This window comes from Pipistrellus kuhlii, unplaced genomic scaffold (genome assembly GCF_014108245.1).
Source record: "Pipistrellus kuhlii isolate mPipKuh1 unplaced genomic scaffold, mPipKuh1.p scaffold_m20_p_3, whole genome shotgun sequence".
Classification (NCBI taxonomy): domain Eukaryota; kingdom Metazoa; phylum Chordata; class Mammalia; order Chiroptera; family Vespertilionidae; genus Pipistrellus; species Pipistrellus kuhlii.
Window position 1 is genome coordinate 83,625,239 of NW_023425529.1, and position 17,716 is coordinate 83,642,954.

The 17,716-nt window shown below is 41.6% G+C and overlaps 1 protein-coding gene, 1 non-coding gene and 1 pseudogene across 3 annotated transcripts; 1 reads left to right on the forward strand and 2 right to left on the reverse strand.

Moving 5' to 3' along the window:
• Window positions 1-273: 273 nt before the first annotated feature.
• On the reverse strand, window positions 274-360 carry LOC118731039. The gene has a single exon (XR_004991741.1). It is a non-coding gene; the product is annotated as a small nucleolar RNA SNORD35 (small nucleolar RNA).
• Window positions 361-7,308: 6,948 nt separating this feature from the next.
• On the reverse strand, window positions 7,309-9,378 carry LOC118728340 (SH3 domain-containing protein 21). The gene is made up of 7 exons (XM_036454757.2): window positions 8,985-9,378; window positions 8,849-8,892; window positions 8,663-8,757; window positions 8,458-8,535; window positions 7,691-8,322; window positions 7,545-7,608; window positions 7,309-7,464 (listed from the first exon to the last, which is right to left on the reverse strand). Exons 1-7 carry the CDS (start codon window positions 9,053-9,055, stop codon window positions 7,399-7,401), a joined length of 1,050 nt encoding a protein of 349 aa, XP_036310650.1. The 5' UTR covers window positions 9,056-9,378; the 3' UTR covers window positions 7,309-7,398.
• Window positions 9,379-13,920: 4,542 nt separating this feature from the next.
• Window positions 13,921-16,242, forward strand: LOC118728341 (annotated as a pseudogene). The gene has a single exon (XR_004990870.1). The product of XR_004990870.1 is annotated as a cyclin-G1-like (transcript).
• Window positions 16,243-17,716: the final 1,474 nt, after the last annotated feature.

The following is a 17,716-nucleotide window of genomic DNA, read 5'->3' on the forward strand; positions in this document are numbered from 1 at the left end:
TTGGAAACTCTGGGGATAATGTTTGGGAACGGACATTCTTAACAAGATTTCCAGAGGTTGATTTTGTACATAAAAGTTTGAAAATCTGTTTTCTTCATTTGATTGGAAATTGGAAAAAGCAATTCTGTATTTCAAAAGTATATTTAGCTTGCTTTCCTAGGTAGCTATAGGAGCAGCTGAGAGCACCTATCTTGCACCAAGAGCTTTCTTTTCTGCTCTTTCACACTCTTTAATCTTTAAAAAGTTATTTTTATTTTTATATATTGATTTTTTTTCCTGGCATCTGTTCTGCCAATTGGCTTTCTCAGCAGTGCCTGTCACAGGCATCTGAAGACCATCGTGAAAATAGACATCTCCGCTTATTTATTGATTTTAGAGAGAGAAAGGAAGGGAGAGAGAAACATCAATTTGTTGTTCCACTTATTTATCCATTCATTGGTTGATTCTTGTATGTGCCCTGATGGGGGACTGAACCCACAACCTTCATGTATCAAGACAATGCTCTAACCAACCAAGCTAAGGGCTCACACTCCTTATTCTTCTTTCTTCCCTTTCCTCTTCTGTTCTGTGTTTGTTTGGGACCTGTCAGTTGTACCCCGGGCATGGTTAAACTTGATTGATGACACCCAAGGCATATAAATTATTTAACAAAGAGAAAGTTCAAGAGGAAGAAGTAAGACTTTCAGTAGTCTGGGCACTATTTCTATAGGAATTATGGCTTTTTGTCAGAGCCCCCTTTTCTTAACCAGTTTGTTAGGAGGTGGGTGGGGGTGGAGTGCGGGTATCAGAGAAACAAAGCTATGTGAACAACGCCGATTCCAGTCTCACCCTCAGTGACTGTTTGGTCACATTCATTGGGCCAGTTCGGTTTCCTCAACACTAAATGCCTGCCAGTTCTGGGAACTTATTCCTGCAAATTGTCACTTGACCGAATCGTAACCCCAAGGGCTCAGTACTCCATCCCGGATAACTTGAGGAAATACTTTTTATCAAGTTACCCTGACTAAGCACTTGGTTGTGAATTCTGAATTTAGCTGTACATCATTAAGATATTTCAAAGTTAATAAACCTCATTATATTATGGATTTTGAAGTTTAGCTAAAAAAATGCTCTTCTTTTTCTCACAGTTTCTTTGTGTAAGTTATTGCTTGAGTAGTCACTAAGCAGAACAAATGCTGTCTTGAATTTTTCCTTAACTAAAAGGTGCTTTGAAATTACTTATAAAATTGTTTCTTTATTGATTTTAACTTTCTTATTTAAAAATATATGTTTTTATTGATTTTAGAGACAGAGGAAGGGAGAGGGGGATAAAACATTGATGAGCATGGCTGGCATGGCTCAATGCTGAGTGTCAACCTGCGAACCAGGTCATGGTTCCATTCCCGGTCAGGGCACATGCTTGGGTTGTGGACTTGATCCCCAGTGGGGGAATGTGGGATGCAGCAGATCAATGTTTCTCTATCCTTGATATTTCTCTCTCTCTCCCTCTTTCTTCCTCTCTGAAATCAATAAAAATATATTTTTAAAAACCTTTGAGAAATAAATATCAATCAGCTACCTTCTTGACAACCCCTACTGGGGATGGAACCTGAAACCCTGCCAAATGCCCTGACCAAGAATCGAACCAGCAACCTCTTGGTGCATAGGATGATGTTCAATCCATTGAACCACACCAGCCAGGCTGATTTTAACTCCTATTCCTATTCCCCCTACCAATATTTGTAGCTCCCTAAAACAAAGCTTTATTACTCTATATTTTTAAAGTAATAAAATCTTTTGTGTTTCTATTTCTATTCTTGTAGCAAGTGAGAGACTAAATGGAAACAATCCTTTATAACTTTGAAATATCATATAACCCTGGAGTTCTTTAAAATTCTTTTCTGCCTTGGCTGGTATGGTTCAGTTGGTTGGACACTGTCCCATGCACCAAAAGATTGCCGGTTTGATTCCTCGTCAGGGCACATGTTAAGGTTGTGTGGGCTCCAACCCCAATAGGGGTAGTGCAGGAGGCAGCCTTTTGATGTTTCTCTCTCTCCCTCTCCCTTCTTCTCTCTCTCAAAAATCAATAACAATTTTTCTGTTTGCTTTTTATTTTGGGAAAGTACTTACTGTGCACAGAACTCTTATAATTCAATAATAAGAAGGAAAAAAAACTCAAATTATTCAATAGGCAAAATATTTAAATAGGTTATATCACAGAGTCAAGATAAGAATGGTAAAGATAAGCACATTAAGAAGTTTCAACATCGGCCCGACCTGGTTGGCTCAGTGGTTGAGCATCGACCTATGAACCCCGGTCACTTTTACTTGGTTTTTAGAGCTTGTATGCAGTTTCTTTTTTAACCTATTTTTATTGCTTTCAGAGAGGAAAGGAGAGAGAGAGGAGAGAGAGAGAGAGAGAGAGAGAGAGAGAGAGAGAGAGAGAGAGAGAGAGAGAGAGAGAGAGAGAGAGAGAGAGAAGCATAAATGAGAAGAATCACTGATCGGCTACATCCTGCATGTCCTCTGCTGGGGATTGAGCCTGTAACAGAGCCCGTTTCCTGACCAGGAATCAAACCCAGACCTCCTGGTTCATAGGTTGACACCCAACCACTGAACCACACCAGGCAGACATGTCTGCTGTTTCTTAAAATTAACTGGCCTGGTCCTAGCTGTTTGGCTCAGTGGATAGAGTGTTGGCTGGAGGACTGAAGGGTCTTGAATTCAATTCTGGTCAAGGGCACATACCTTGTTTGCAGGCTCGATCCCTGACCCCTGTTAGGGTGCATGCAAGAGGCAACCAATTGATGTGGCTCTGTTTGATGTATCAATGTTTCTCTCTCTCTCTCCCTCCCTTTCACACTCTAAAATCAATGGAAAAATACCATCAGGTGAGGATTAACAAACTAACTGGCCTAAAAGAATTAAAAACAAACAAACAAACAAACAAAAAACACCAAAAACTACTGACATAAAAGAATTCTAAGCTAAAAAGACATATTTTGGGCTGACAAATTCTGTTTCCCTACAGTTACTAAGCCAAAAACTTGTTCAGCATGTTACTATACTGAATACTATAGGCAACTGTATCACAATGATAAGTATTTGTGTAATGCATTGTGATACAATGTTAAGAGGTCTATGATCTGTGACCTCACTAGGTGATAGGAATTTTTTAGTTCCACAGGAGCATCATGGTATATGTGGTCCCTCATGAATTAAACATCAAAACAATTGAAAAATGGGATTTTCAAGGGAGACTGGAGGAACCAAACTACCATCCTAGGTTTCCTATGGGATATTTATTTAATTTACAACCACTGTTTACCCAAAAAACATAAAATTTTTTCAGTCACCTATTTTACAAAGCTTCCTTGCAATTTAGCATAAAAACAAATCTTTTTATGTATTCCAGTGACCCTTCTGGAACATCCTAAAGTCATTCTTACATATATTGAGATTTTAATTATAAAAACTGCAATTTCTAAGAAAACAATGAAAAAAAAAACCTTTCAATTTCTAAATGAAAACTAAAATGTAAACAATTAGCATTCTTTATCTTAGCAGATTTATGAAGACATTATATAACCTCTAGACATATTTCACAGACATCAAAGTCAATTATTTTTAATATATTTTATTGATTTTTCACAGAGAGGAAGGGAGAGGAATAGAGAGCTAGAAATATCAATGAGAGAGAAACATCAGTCAGCTGCCTCCTGCACATCCCCCACAGTGGATGTGCCCGCAACCAATATATATATACCCCTGACAGGAATCAAACCTGGGACCCTTCAGTCCGCAGGCCAATGCTCTATCCACTGATCCAAACCGGTTTTGGCATCAAAGTCAATTATTAATATAAACTTATTTTTGTAAATCTGGATAAAATATAAATATTACATTTATATAAACAACTTGAAAGAGGTGTCTGTTCTACTTAAACCACCAAACTTAAACTAGCTTTTGCTTACTAAGAATTAATCTTAGATCGTGTGAACTTGAAAAGCACTTCAGCTAGTTTCTATTTCTGAGTTTTAGAAATTCTTACAAGGGCCTGATTTTAAATTAATTTTAATAATACCATCTGAAGATAAAAAGTTATTTCACATTTATTTATTTTTAAATATATTTTTATTGATTTCAGAGAAGAAGGAAAAGGGAGAGAGGGGATAGAAACATCAATGCTGAGAGAAAATCATTGATCAGCTGCCTCCAGCACACCCTGCACTGGGGACCGAGCCCACAACCCGGGCATGTGCCCTTGACTGGAACCGAACCCGGGTTCCTTTAGTCCACAGGTGGATACTCTATCCACTGAGCCAAACCAGCTAGGGCACATTAAAATATGGATAGACACATATAGGTAGATGCAGACATTCTAGCCATGAATAGTTGTATTAAAATTGTTTTGGAAGAAACTCACTAGTTTATAGTATAAGATTAGTTGGATCTAAATTTTGTTTTGAAGACATTTACAATTTATATCTGTCCTTAACAAGTCCAGTTTCAAATTACCTCCCCCCTTTAAAATAAGAACAGCTGTTGTTAATACCTTAAAAGAATTGTGCTGATATCATAGGTTGATTCATTTTATAGCAAGCTTTTTCTAATTGTGCACACAAAATATTTAGAAGTATCAAAGGTCCCTATCTTCGCCATCTTAGTATTAATGGGAGACTGACTGTTCTTCGGCTCAAAGGCATAATTTTTCTGTGAGATCTGTAGGGTCTCAACAAAGTTCTAGGAAAAATCAGCCTTTGTGCATAACTCCATATGACTCAAATGCAGTGAATATCCCTTGTCAAACCTAAGTACATCCTAGCTTGTTGAGAATTTTTATAATAATTTACTTGGGCCACAAGAGGCTATGTCTAGAAACAAGATCTCCACAGACAAACATAAATCTTCCAAGAAATAAGTTTGTAGCTTTTCTATGCATTTGAAATTAAGGAGGGAACATAAGGACGATTACATGAAGGAGTGAGAAAGCAAGGCAGGGATCCAATTACAAGATAGCCAAGAAGATTATGTGTTCTCTAGATGTGGTCACGCTTTAGAAGGGGACTGAAAGGATGTATTTCAAAGGTATATTAACCTAGATGCACAGAAACAATGGACAGGGCTTGCTAAAGGCAAAGATAAGCCTTTCCTAAGCCACTTATAGGTGTGGGAGATGACTACACACCCTGTCCTGCCTTGTCAGGAATTTATGATCAGATGACCCTGTGAGGTTACCTTCTGTCTATACCCTATAGGATTGTTTCATGCCCTGGAGGAAATTTTTCACTATGAACCCCACAAAAATGCTTACTCACCTAAGAATCAAGGTGAGCAAGGGCCAGTGAGAATTTCCTGGATGCCACCAGAACTATGATGCTTTCCAAGGCAGACCCTTCTCCCCGGGCATTTGCCCTTCTTGAAGAACTCTCCCTTCTGCCAGCTCTTCAGCTTTCAGTGTGCTACCCTGTTTCCCCGAAAATAAGACAGTGTCTTATATTAATTTTTGCTCCCAAAGATGCGCTAGGTCTTATTTTCAGGGGATGTCTTATTTTTCCATGAAGAAGAATACGGTACATATTTATTGTTAAATGAAAATAAAGGAAATTTATTACCTGTATACGGTACAGTAGTACGGTAGTTGTCAACATAAACCAGACAAACTGTGAATTCTACAGTATCTAGAATTTACTCATTTATTCAATGACAATCATGTCATCATCTTCTGGAACATCATCATAATAATCCAATTCCTCAATTTCCTGGTGAATTTCTTGTGACTCCATTTCTTTCAGAATCAGTGGACCAAATCTCTCATGTTTAGCAATAGCATTCTGAGACAGAGCCTAGAGGGGCCTTATTTTCGGGGGATGCCTTATATTTCACCCAGAAGGAAACCTGTAAGTAGGTCTTATTTTTGGGGAAACATGGTACCGTACTGGATCTGTGAGGAGCCCATCTCACCACTCGAATTCGAGAATCTGCAAGAACCATTGTCACCCATTGGCTATTCCAGCTGGGAAAGCAAGTGCCAGCCGAAACCGGTTTGGCTCAGTGGATAGAGCGTCAGCCTGCTGACTGAAAGGTCCCAGGTTCGATTCCGGTCAAGGGCATGTACCTGGGTTGCAGGCCCATACCCAGCAGGAGGTGTGCAAGAGGCAGCTGATTGATGATTCTCTCTTATCAATATTTCTAATTCTCTATCCATCTCCTTTCCTCTCTGTAAAAAATCAATAAAATATATTTTAAAAAAAGAAAGAAAAGAAAGAAAGCAAGTGCCATACCTATTTTGGAGTTAAAAAGAATTGGGTCTCTCATGTAACCAGCAAAGATTTTGTTCAGTCTCAGTAAGCAATTCACTAAAAAGCTGAAATTAAAAGCAGTCATCCACTGAAGCCAGTTTGGCTCAGAGCCTGTGGACTGAAAGGTCCCAGGTTCGATTCCGGTCAAGGGCATGTACGTTGGTTGCAGGCACATTCCCAATGGGGGGTGTGCAAGAGGCAGCTGGTGGATGTTTCTCTCTCATCGGCTTTTCTAGCTCTCTATCTCTCTCCCTTCCTCTCTGTAAAAAATCAATAAAATATATTAAAAAAATAAAATAAAATAAAAGCAGTCATCCATTGTTTTCTTCTTTCCCTGGCTAATCTCAACCTTATTCATTTTGACGATTTAAAAAAACAACAACTGATTTTAGAGACCAAGGAAAGGAGAGAGAGAAACATAGAATTGTTGTTCCACTTATTTATGCATTCATTGGTTGTTGTTCTTGTATATGCCCTGAACTGGCATCAAACCCACAACATTCAGAGAGAAGGTGGGGAGGTGGGTGAGAGATCAACCAAAGGTGGGAATGACTGGGGGGAGGGAGGGAAGAGGTCTCTGGGGGGAAAAGGAGACATACGTTATACTTTAAACAATAAAGAATTAAATAAGAAGGAAGGAAGGAAGGAAGGAAGGAAGGAAGGAAGGAAGGAAGGAAGGAAGGAAGGAAGGAAGGAAGGAAGGAAGGAAGGAAGAAAAATTAGAAAGAAAGAATGTCCATGTATCCAGACCACCCAATGACCATGAGTAGACTTCCTGGAGTCCACCTGAGACAGGCTAGTAAATCAGAAAAAGTGGATTAGGGAAACTGAGACAGATAAAAGGCCAGCAGTTACAGCCATCTAGTGAACTGAAAAATCCTACCTTCCTTAACCAAGGTCACTTAAGAATAAACTAGAGGCCCAGTGCACAAATTCATGCATCTTCCCCTTGGTGGTCAGTGTGCATCATAGCAACCAGTCATTCAATCACTTAAGCTTTTATATATAGAGATGGGAAACATAAGAGTAAATGGAGTAAAGTTTATTTTCTTGGCTATCCCAAAGTTGTGTGCGAAGACGTCAATGCCCGGAGGCAGACTTCGCTCCAGGCTCCACCTTACAGCGGCTGAGTGGGGCTGGAGATTGGGGTCAGGGATTCCTTGGTCCTCAGGTTCATCTGAACCTGGTGGGGAGATGGTGTAAGGGGAGGGCCTGCCACCAGCTCTCTTCCTGCTGGGATTCAGGGATTCGCACAGCACTCACCTCCAGCAGCTGGTGCCTCTCCCTCTCGCTCTTCAGTTCCTCCCAGATGTCCATTAGCTTACTTCTGCAGACAAGAGAATGAGGGAAAGGGGTGGGTCAGTCCTGCCCTTCTCCTTCCCACACCCTCTGAATCCTCCCCGACTTACTCCAGCTGCTCCCCCATCAGCTCCAGGGCCTTCCTTAAAGACTCCACCTCCTCCTGTAGCTTTGTGACCTCCTCTTTGTCATCTTTGCTGACCGTGGGATTTTGTGGGACCTGTGAAGGAAGGGTGGGAGTTCCTTGAGGGCCTGGAGTCAGCTTGGTAGGGTGTGGATGCTTTTGAGCAAGGGCTACCTTTTCGGGGGGTGCCTCCTCTTTGGGGGTCGTTTCATCCTTCGCAGGAGTCTTCTCCTGGAGGGTGGTGGGCTCTTCCCAGGGTTGGACCAGATTCTCAAAGGGCCCGGACGTAGCCTCTAATTGGAGTGCAGAGCTGTCCCTCTTATCAAGGGGGTGTTCCTCTGGCTTGTGGACCAAGGAAGACTTGCCCTTGGTCTTGGACTTGGACGGGGCTGAGTCCGGAAAGGGCTGGGGCTGAGTGTTGTCCCCAGAAGAGGTCTCTTCAGAGAACATCTGCTCAAAGGTCAAGGCCTTTTCTAGGGACAAGGCCTCGACCCCAGAAGAAACTAGCTTTGAGGAAAGGGCTTCATCTTCAGGAGAGACACCTTGAGCAGGGGCTTCATCCAAAGAAAAGACCCCTTCTGGACTGGGGGCCTTGCGTGGAGGCAGGGTGAGTGTCTTGCCCAGAGTAACAGTTTTACTCACGGGAGGGGCCTTTGGGGTGAGTGTCTTGCCCAGAGTAGCAGTTTTATTCACGGGAGGGGCCTTTGGGGTGAGTGTCTTGCCCAGAGTAACAGTTTTATTCACGGGAGGGACCTTTGGGGTGAGTGTCTTGCCCAGAGTAGCAGTTTTATTCATGGGAGGGGCCTTTGCTCGGCTTTTCCGCTCTTCCTCCTGTGGAGACGGGGATAAGGTCTCAGCTGAAGGTTCTCCTCGGCCTGGGATCCTTCACCCACACATGCCCTACCCCTGGGAAGCAGACTGCTCAGCCTCCCACTCCACCATATTGCGTGCCTCTCACCTGAGTGTTTGCTGGTCGTTGCCGGGTAGCCTGAGTTCTGGATCGCTTTCTGCCAGTGTGGACTGGACCCCCACCCAAGAGGCTGACTCTGGAGCCTATGAGAGCAGAAAGTCAGGAGTCCAGACGTAGTAAGACGCCAAGTCTCTCCCCATCCGTCACCCAACTGAGAGAGGCAGCCAGACTTACCCAAGTCTCGGGAGGGGCGCTTCTGACCATCTCCACCAGGTGGCCTGCAACATATCCCCATCAGACCCAGGGGGGTGACAGGCACAGCATTTCCTCTGCACCCTCATCCTTCCCCCAACCCCACCCTGCACCTTACTTGGCTTTGCTGGGCCCACCGTAGACTGTCATCAGCTTCTTGACTGCAGGGAGGGCTGTTTTGGGCATCATCTTTTTTGATTCCTTAACAGGAGCTAGGAAGGAAGAGGTGAGTGCAGCACTTGTTCTCACTTATCCATCCACCTGGGAGCCCCTGGCCCTGCCCTGTGCTGTGCACAGGGATCAGGGACAGGTGGTGAATCATGTGTGATTCCGCCTCTTGGGAGCTCTGGGGAAGCTGACCACCTTCATGCCACAAGGGCATAGGGGACTGTGGGAGCACCCCAAAAAAGTGGTCTTCGTGGGGGAGATGGCTCCAAATACTGGAAGTTTTTCAATCCATGCTTTTCTAAGGCCTGTCCCTGCTTAGTGTCATGACTGGTTCAGACTTTATTTCTGTCCTGGATCATGGCAAGACCTTCTAGTTCACCCTTTCTTAAACTTCTTCTTCTTTCCATTTCATTTACTCCCTAAAAATTCCACCCAGTCCTAGTTGGTTTGGCTCGGTGAACAGAGCGTCAGCATGCGGACTTAAGGATCCCCAGGAGGCAGCCAATCAATGATTCTCTCTCATTATTGATGTTTCTATCTCTCTCTCCCCCTCTTCCTTCCTCTCTGAAATCAATAAAAATATATATATTTTAAAAGAAAATATATAAATATATATATTAAAAAAAAAAAAAGTAAATGGAGGCCCTGGCCAGGTAGTTCAGTTAGTTAGAGAATTGTCCTGATATGCCAAGGCTGTGGGTTTGATCCCTGATCCAGATACATACAAGAATCAACCAATAAACACATAAGTGGAACAACAAATCAATCTTTCTCAAAAATCAATAAAAACATTTAAAAAAAAAATGGTTTACACTTCTTCCTAACCAAAGTATAAATCACCCTATTCTGGGAGACAAATTTAAAAAAATCCAATTTGTGCCAAAGGTGTCAGCCACACCCAAAGAAGAATGAAGTCAGGAAATAAATCTCATTTTGGTGCATCAGTATAAAGCTGATGAATATTCTATTGACCTCCCCTGAGAACCTCCCCTAAAATTCTTTCCTTTATAAAACAGATAAGAACCTTTAAGACAAAGACCCACCTATCTCTGGAGCATGTCCATGCCTTTCTTCCCCCTCAGGCAGGCATATTTACTTTTCTCTCTAAAGTCCTTGTTAGACTTCCACACCATGGCTTACTTTTTTCCTATAATGTTTCTTGAGAGCCAAAGCAGAGCATTGCCTTGGTTCTCTCCTATTGCTTCTTCTACCCTAACTTCTTCCTCTGTTTCATTGTCCCCAGCTTTAATAAACATACCCTCAAAATCACCTGGACTTGTGTTATGAAATCTTTCCTTCAGGAAATCAAGAACCCACACACCACCGGCCAGCCAGAGGCAGGCCTGCTCCAAGCCTGGTCCCTTTCCAGTGACATCCTCCAGATCAACTGACATCCGTCATTCAGACCTACTGACATCTGGCTGATAACTCTCCTGCTTCAATTCTAAGGCTAAAGAATCATTTGTTATTATCAAGAATAAACTTTTTACTATAACAACTCTTAACCTTTGCCCTAACCAGTTTGGCTCAGTGGATAGAGTGCCGGCCTGTTGACTGAAGGGTCCCAGGTTAGATTCCGGTCAAGGGCATGTACGAGGTTGCAGGCACATACCCAGTAGGGAGTGTGCAGGAGGCAGCTGATGGATGTTGTTTCTAACTCTCTATCCTTCCCCTTCATCTCTGTGAAAAAATCAATAATTTTTTTTTTTTTTTTTTTTTTTTTTTAGAACTCTTAACCTTCCTTTCTTGTTTGGAATACTTCTGGGCTTTTGCTTAACTGTGTTTCTGGTTTGTAAAACCTAAGACCCTTGAATAAATCCTTATCATTTATTTCTAGTCATTCAACACATCCATCACCTCAGAAGAACATTCTTATTGTGGATGAAAAGGGCCCTATAATAAGTTTAACTGAAATAAACTCACCGGGTAATCTGAATATAAATTTCTATCTGGGAAGGCCATGGTAGGTAGTCACACCCTAGGCATATAACTTCTTTATTAAAAAGTTTATTTTTGCCTTATGTAAGCCCTTTCCACTATAATTGTGCATCTAGATTAACACACCTTTGAAATGCTAAGTAATCTTTTTTCAGACCCCTCGAAGGATGACTACCTTCAATAGAGCACACGATCTCTAATTAACAATACTGTAATTATTGTTACAGTACCCCATCTAGCTTTTCCCCCCTGCCTTCACATAATCTTATTTATGTTCCTTTCTTAATTCCAAATGCATATAAGAAACTAAAAATTTCATTATCTGAAGCACTTTGCTCAGTCCCTTGACATCTTGCTCTCAAGATCCTCTTGTATATTCTGCTTGACTGAAACAAATTTATAAAAATTCTCTACAGGTTTGGAAGTTTTTCTATTAACATTATCACAAGAGGCTGAAGTTGATGCCAAATGAACCTGTACAAAGAAACTTATTAAAAATAGTCATGGCCCTGCCTCTAGCCAGGTAGCTCAGTTAGTTAGAGCATTGCCCAGATATGCCAGATAGTGAGTCAATCCATGGTCAGGGCACATACAAGAATCAACCAATGAATGCATAAATAAGTGGAACAACAAATTGATGTTTCCCTTTCTCTTCCTTCCTCTATCTCTCTAAAAATCAATAAAAATAGAAGAGAGAACAAAAATGGCAGCATAGGTAACCACCTGTACTGGCCGACTCCCACAACCACACCAAAATTACAACTAAAATACAAAAAACTATTATTCAGAACCACCTGGAAGCTGGCTTAATGGCAGTCCTACAACTAGAGAAGTATAGAAGAAAGCACATCGAGACTGGTAGGAGGGGCAGAGGAGCATAATGGGCTGGTCTGACACCCATGTGTGCCATTTTTTAATTGGGAGGGAGATTGTCTCTGCAGAGGCTATTTGTGAGGAGCAAGGGATGCCCATTCCACCCCAAACCCCCAGCCCAGGATTCCAGAGCTGGAAAGAGAAGTCCCCACAACTATGGGCTATAAAAACCAGTAGGGATTGTGGCTGAGGGACCCAGAGGCTGCTGGAGACCCATGTATCCCATTTAAAGGTCTGGCATGCACAAACTTACTTGGACTCTCTGCACCAGGTGACAATGGGGGACCCAGACACGTTTTGGGAGGAACTGGATTGTCTGGCAACAGGGCAGGAACTCGGGGTGGCTGTATTCCAGAAGGGGGTGCTCTCAGGGGTCATTTTTCCTGTTCTGGGACTGCCCCAATGGCAGGGCTAACTGACAGCCATATCCAAGTCTCCATCAGCCTGGAGTACACTGTTTGCTGCTCCTCCCTGGTGATTCTCTGAGCTCCCACCCCATCCAATTTGCAGCCCTACCCAAACTGTTTGCAGCAGCTTTTCCATATGAATGGCGTGTCTTGGCTCAGGCTTCAGACTTTCCTAAAATCTCCCAAACAAGTGGCAGCTGGTGACAACATGCCCCAAACCTATCAATAAAAGACCCAAGAACCAGCACTAGTACCAGTCTGTCTTGCTTCACAACTGGGCCTCACCTAGGCACCTCCAAGCCCAATACAAATAGCAGAGAGCAATCACCTAAAGATCCCTCTGTAGCTCCTGCCAGATGGCCCCAGATAGTGGCTGACTTTGAACCTCCCTGGAGGCTCTAGAGCCGGTGCACCTGGTGGACAGCTTCAGACCACACCAGGTTATAACTCTACACATCCACAAGCAACACACTCAAAGAGAAGACTCAGTGAGTACTAAAGCCTCACTGAAGCAAGTCCTGTTCCATAGGGGTGTTTCCTGCACAGAAACTCTCTCACTGTAGTCCAACTGGTCCCCCTAGCCAATTGGCCTGGAGATCAACTACTCCCAATGATAACAGCAATCAAGGCTCAACTTCAAGACTGTACTCACAACCCACACAAGGGCACATCTAAAGTGCCAAACTCAGGTGACTGGGGAGGCTAAACCACTAGGCCCTACAACACCTACTACACAAGGCCGCTCTACCAATTATAGGAGACCTAATAGCTCTACTTAATACATAGAAACAAACACAGGGCAGCAGTCAAAATGAGGAGACAAAGAATCATGTCACAAATGAAAGACGTGGAAGCAAGCAAACTATTGGATACAGAGTTCAAAACCATGGTTATAAGGTTACTCAAGGGTCTTCATGAGACTTTTAAGGATCTTAGTGAGAATATCAGAGAAATAAAAAAGGATCTGTCAGAAATTAAGCATATACTAATTGAAATAAAGGATAATTTACAGGGATTCAACAGTAGAGTAGAGGAGTCTGAGAATCAAATAAATGATTTGGAATATGAGGAAGCAAGAGCAAAAAGAAAAATGAATTCAAAAAGTTGAAGATAGTGTAAGGAGCCTCTGGGACAACTTCAAGCATACCAACATTCATATTATGGTAGTTACAGAAGAAGACAGAGAGCAAAATATTGAAAACCTACTTGAAGAAATAATAAAGAAAACTTCCCCTACCTGGTGAAAGAAATATACTTACAAGTTCAGGAAGCACAGGGAGTCCCAAACAAGAGGAATTTAAAGAGGACCACACAAACAAACATCATAATTAAAATTCCAAGGGCTAAAGACAAAAAGAATCTTAAAAGCAGCAAGAGGAAAGCAGTTAGTTATCTGCAAAGGAACACCTATATGACTGCCAGCTGATTTCTTAACAGAAACTTTGCAGGCCAGAAGGGAGTGACAGAAAATATTCAAAGTGATGAATAGTAAGGACCTACAATCAAGATTACTCTACCCAGCAAAGCTCTCACTTATAATTGAGGTTCAGATAAAAAGCTTCACAAATAAGAAAAAGTTAAAGGAGTTCACCACCAAACCAGTGTTACATGAAATGTTGAAAGGTATTCTTTAAGAAGAGGAAGATGGCCCTTCGGGTCCGAGCTGACCCTGAAAAGGGCAGTGTCCTCTCGCCAGCGCTGCGGAGACCTCCACCCCAGGACAGCTCCTCCTCCCCCAGCTGGTCCCCTCTTGCCCGCGAGTCCCCTTGCCTCTAGGACTTGTCAGATCTGACATTGTGGGCGGAGGTGCGGGCAGGCCCGGGGGAGGAGAGATTATAGCGAAGGAGCCTCATTCCCGATCAAGATGATAGAGGTCCTCACAACAACTGACACTCAGAAACTGCTAAACCAGCTGAACGCCTGTTGGAACAGGAGCCGAAATGCCAGCCAAAGGTCTGTGGCCTGAGACTCATTGAATCCACTTATGAAAAGGCCTCAGGATGACTGACTGCAAGACTAAGGGACTTTGAAGTGAAGGATCTCCTTAGTCTAACTCAGTTCTTCGGCTTTGACACAGAGACATTTTCTCTAGCTGTGAATTTACTGGACACATTCCTGTCCAAAATGAAGGTACAATCCAAGCACCTTGGGTGTGTTGGACTAAGCTGCTTCTACCTGGCAGTAAAATCAATAGAAGAGGAAAGGAATGTCCCATTGGCAAGTGACTTGATACGAATAAGCCAGTACAGGTTCACAGTTTCAGACCTGATGAGGATGGAGAAGATTGTCTTGGAGAAAGTGTGCTGGAAAGTGAAAGCTTCTACTGCTTTTCAATTTCTGCTACTCTATAATTCACTCATTCAAGAGAATTTACCATTTGAAAGAAGGATTAGCCTTAATTTTGAAAGATTAGAAGCTCAACTTAAGGCATGCCACTGCAGGATCCTATTTTCTAAAACAAGGCCTTCTGTGTTGGCATTGCCTATCATTGCACTGGAGATCCAAGCACAGAAGTGTGTAGAGTTAACAGAAGTCGTAGAATGTCTTCAGAGACATTCCAAGATAAATGGCAGAGATTTGACCTTCTGGCAAGAACTCGTATCCAAGTGTTTAACTGAATATTCATCAAACAAGTGCTCCAAACCAAATGTTCAGAAGTTGAAATGGATTGTTTCTGGGCAAACTGCATGGCAATTGAAGCATAGTTACTACAGAATAACCCACCTTCCAACAATTCCTGAAATGGTTCCTTAATTGGGTTATTCCAGCAACAAAAACTTCTCTGAAGCCTTTCACCACAATTCTGAAGGATGGATTCCATACTGTTATAGTGGATTTAAGCTGTAAATTCTCAAAACATCATAACTGGATTAGTATTGATGTTCTCAGATTTGGGAAAACTGCCTAATTAACATTATGCCACAGTGGAATCATGCTTAAATTTGAATTCAGCTGAGGCATACAAACAAAGCCAAGTCCATAATGTGAAATGTTAAAGAAAAGTCTGGGAAGGTAATCTGTGAATCTTCATTTCTAACATTGATCCAACTTTTTATATTGGGTCAGTATATTTAGGAGTTATTAAAAATGGTAACCTACTTAACTTAAATTTTAAATTATGGGGTTTACATCAAAGCCAATATTTCACAAATGAACTTTTAAGACATTATAAGGGTCACTATTTTAGACAGTAAATATGGTTTCTTAACACCCACAATGCAATTAATAGATTATCCAGAGATGTGGACTTGATTGCTACATGGGAATTACATTCACATTTTATATAAAGCAAAACTACAAACCTGTTAATATTGGAGTATTATCTTTTAACATTTTTACTATAAGACAGGTAATGTTTGTGTCCAGGGAAAAAAGTTTTTATGCAAAATCTGCTTCAATATAGTCACATTGAGAAAATTCGTTTTATTGTACTAGTGACTCAAATTAATATCACTCTGAAAACTTGATTGAACACTCCAGAAGTTTTTACTAAGGACAGTTTTTATAAAACTGCCATTGCTTCAATTTACAATTCTGTTTAAAATGAAGGGAATATACTTTCACTAATTTTTCCCTACTATGCCAACAGAAGGTCTTAAGTAAATACTCAACTTTATAATTATGAGGTCGCTGAGATAGTGTTCAGCACTTGCTAGTAAGTCAGTGAATATAAGAAATCTACAGTGTTAAAAGTGTTAGAAACCAGTCGGTGCAATGTGTAGCCTGAGTCCATCCAAGATGATTGTGCCCAATGTTGACATCATGTTATGGATAAATATGCACTGGAAAATAAACCAAAGAATCACAGTATATCTCATACTTTTGTAAAGAGTATGCTTTGTAGATAATTTTTCAGTTTTCCCAAAAGGCTGATAGATTTCAATATTTTAATTACATCCATGTAATTCTGAGTTTGCAGAGGTAACCTAACCAACTACTATTATGTTTTAGTACTAAGGATATACATTTCAATAAAATTATTGAAATGCATTGATATACTTTTCAATAAAGGGATTGAAATGCAAAAAAAAGAAGAAGATGAAGGAGAAGGAGAAGAAGAAATAAAAAAATATGAACAATAAATTGGTAACAAATACATATCTATCAACAATTGAATTTAAAAATAAAAAATGAAGAAGAAATCTAATGAACAAAATAAACTGGTGAATAAAATGGAGTCAGAGGCATGGAAGCATGGAACATATTGAGGAAACTCAGAGGGTTGTGGGGAGAGGGACAGGAAGAGATTAACCAAAGATTTTATATGCATACTAGAGACCCCTGGCCTGCACACTATTGCAATCTGGGACCCCTAGGGGGATGTTGGACCACTGGTTTTGGCCTGATCCCCTCAGGCCAGGCCAAGGTACCCCACCAGTGCACAAATCTGTGCACTGGGCCTTTAGTATGCATGTAAGGTCTTTGGTTAATCTCTTCCTGCCCTCCCTACTCTCTTCTTCCCTCTGAGATTTATCAGTCTGTTCCATATTTCCATGCCTGTGTGTTGAGCATTTGCCCCCTGGTAGTCAGTGTGTGTCATAACTACCAGTTGAATGGTTGGATGGTCGCTTAGACTTTTATATGTATAGATTAGAGGCCTAGTGCACAGATTTGAGTGGGGTCCCTTGGCTTGGCCTGTGGAGATCAGGCCAAAACTGGCTCTACAACATCCCCTGAGGGGTCCCAGATTGCAAGAGGGAGGTTCTCAGGTGACTCACCCTAGAATTAGGCTCCCTCCTCTCTGATTCTGAGTGGGTCACCCAAGAACCACAGCTGCCAAGTCACTGCAGCTCGTCAGCTCTTGCATTGAGCGCCTGCCCCCTGGTGGTCAATGCGCATCATAGTTACTGGTCAGCCAGTCAAAAGGTCAGCCTGTTGGCAGGTCGCTTAGGCTTTTATATCAATAGATATGCATTTCCTATGGACACAGACCATGGGGGAAGGCCTGAGGCAGAGTGGGAACTGGGTGGAGGGGGGCAATGGGAGAAAAAGGGACACATCTGTAATACTCTCAACAATAAAGAGTTTAAAAAATAAATAAAGTCAATAAAAATTAAAAATTATAAATAAAAGAATAAAGTACCCTCAAGCTCTCATTAGTTCCTCCTGTATACTTCCTAGTCATTGTCCTATAGTTTACTGTCCTTAATCCAAGTCCTTTTGCTTTGTCACATCCCCACAATTTTCCATTCATTTTGTGAAAAGGCTTATAAGCTGTTGAGACTAACTGCTTCTTCGGGTCTTCATTTTCCTTTTAAAGACCCCTGCGTGTAGATAAAAATGTTAAATAAACTTACAAGTTTTTCTCCTATTAATCTGTCTTATGTCAGCTTAATTCTTAGGCTAGCTTCAGACTCTAAGAGGGTGGAAGGAAGTTTTCCTCTACTACAACATACATAGAAGACAATCACAGAGACTGATTTGACAGTTCTTGCTCTTTTCTGGTCCATTTTCATTTTGTCCT

Coding starts and splice junctions, on each gene's coding strand:
- LOC118728340 (XM_036454757.2), bottom strand. CDS start 9,055: ATGATGCCCAAAACAGCCCTCCCTGCAGTCAAGAAGCTGATGACAGTC. Junction 8,536..8,662: donor AACGACCAGCAAACACTCAG/GTGAGAGGCACG, acceptor CCGTCTCCACAG/GAGGAAGAGCGGAAAAGCCG. Junction 7,609..7,690: donor CTGATGGGGGAGCAGCTGGA/GTAAGTCGGGGA, acceptor TCTTGTCTGCAG/AAGTAAGCTAATGGACATCT.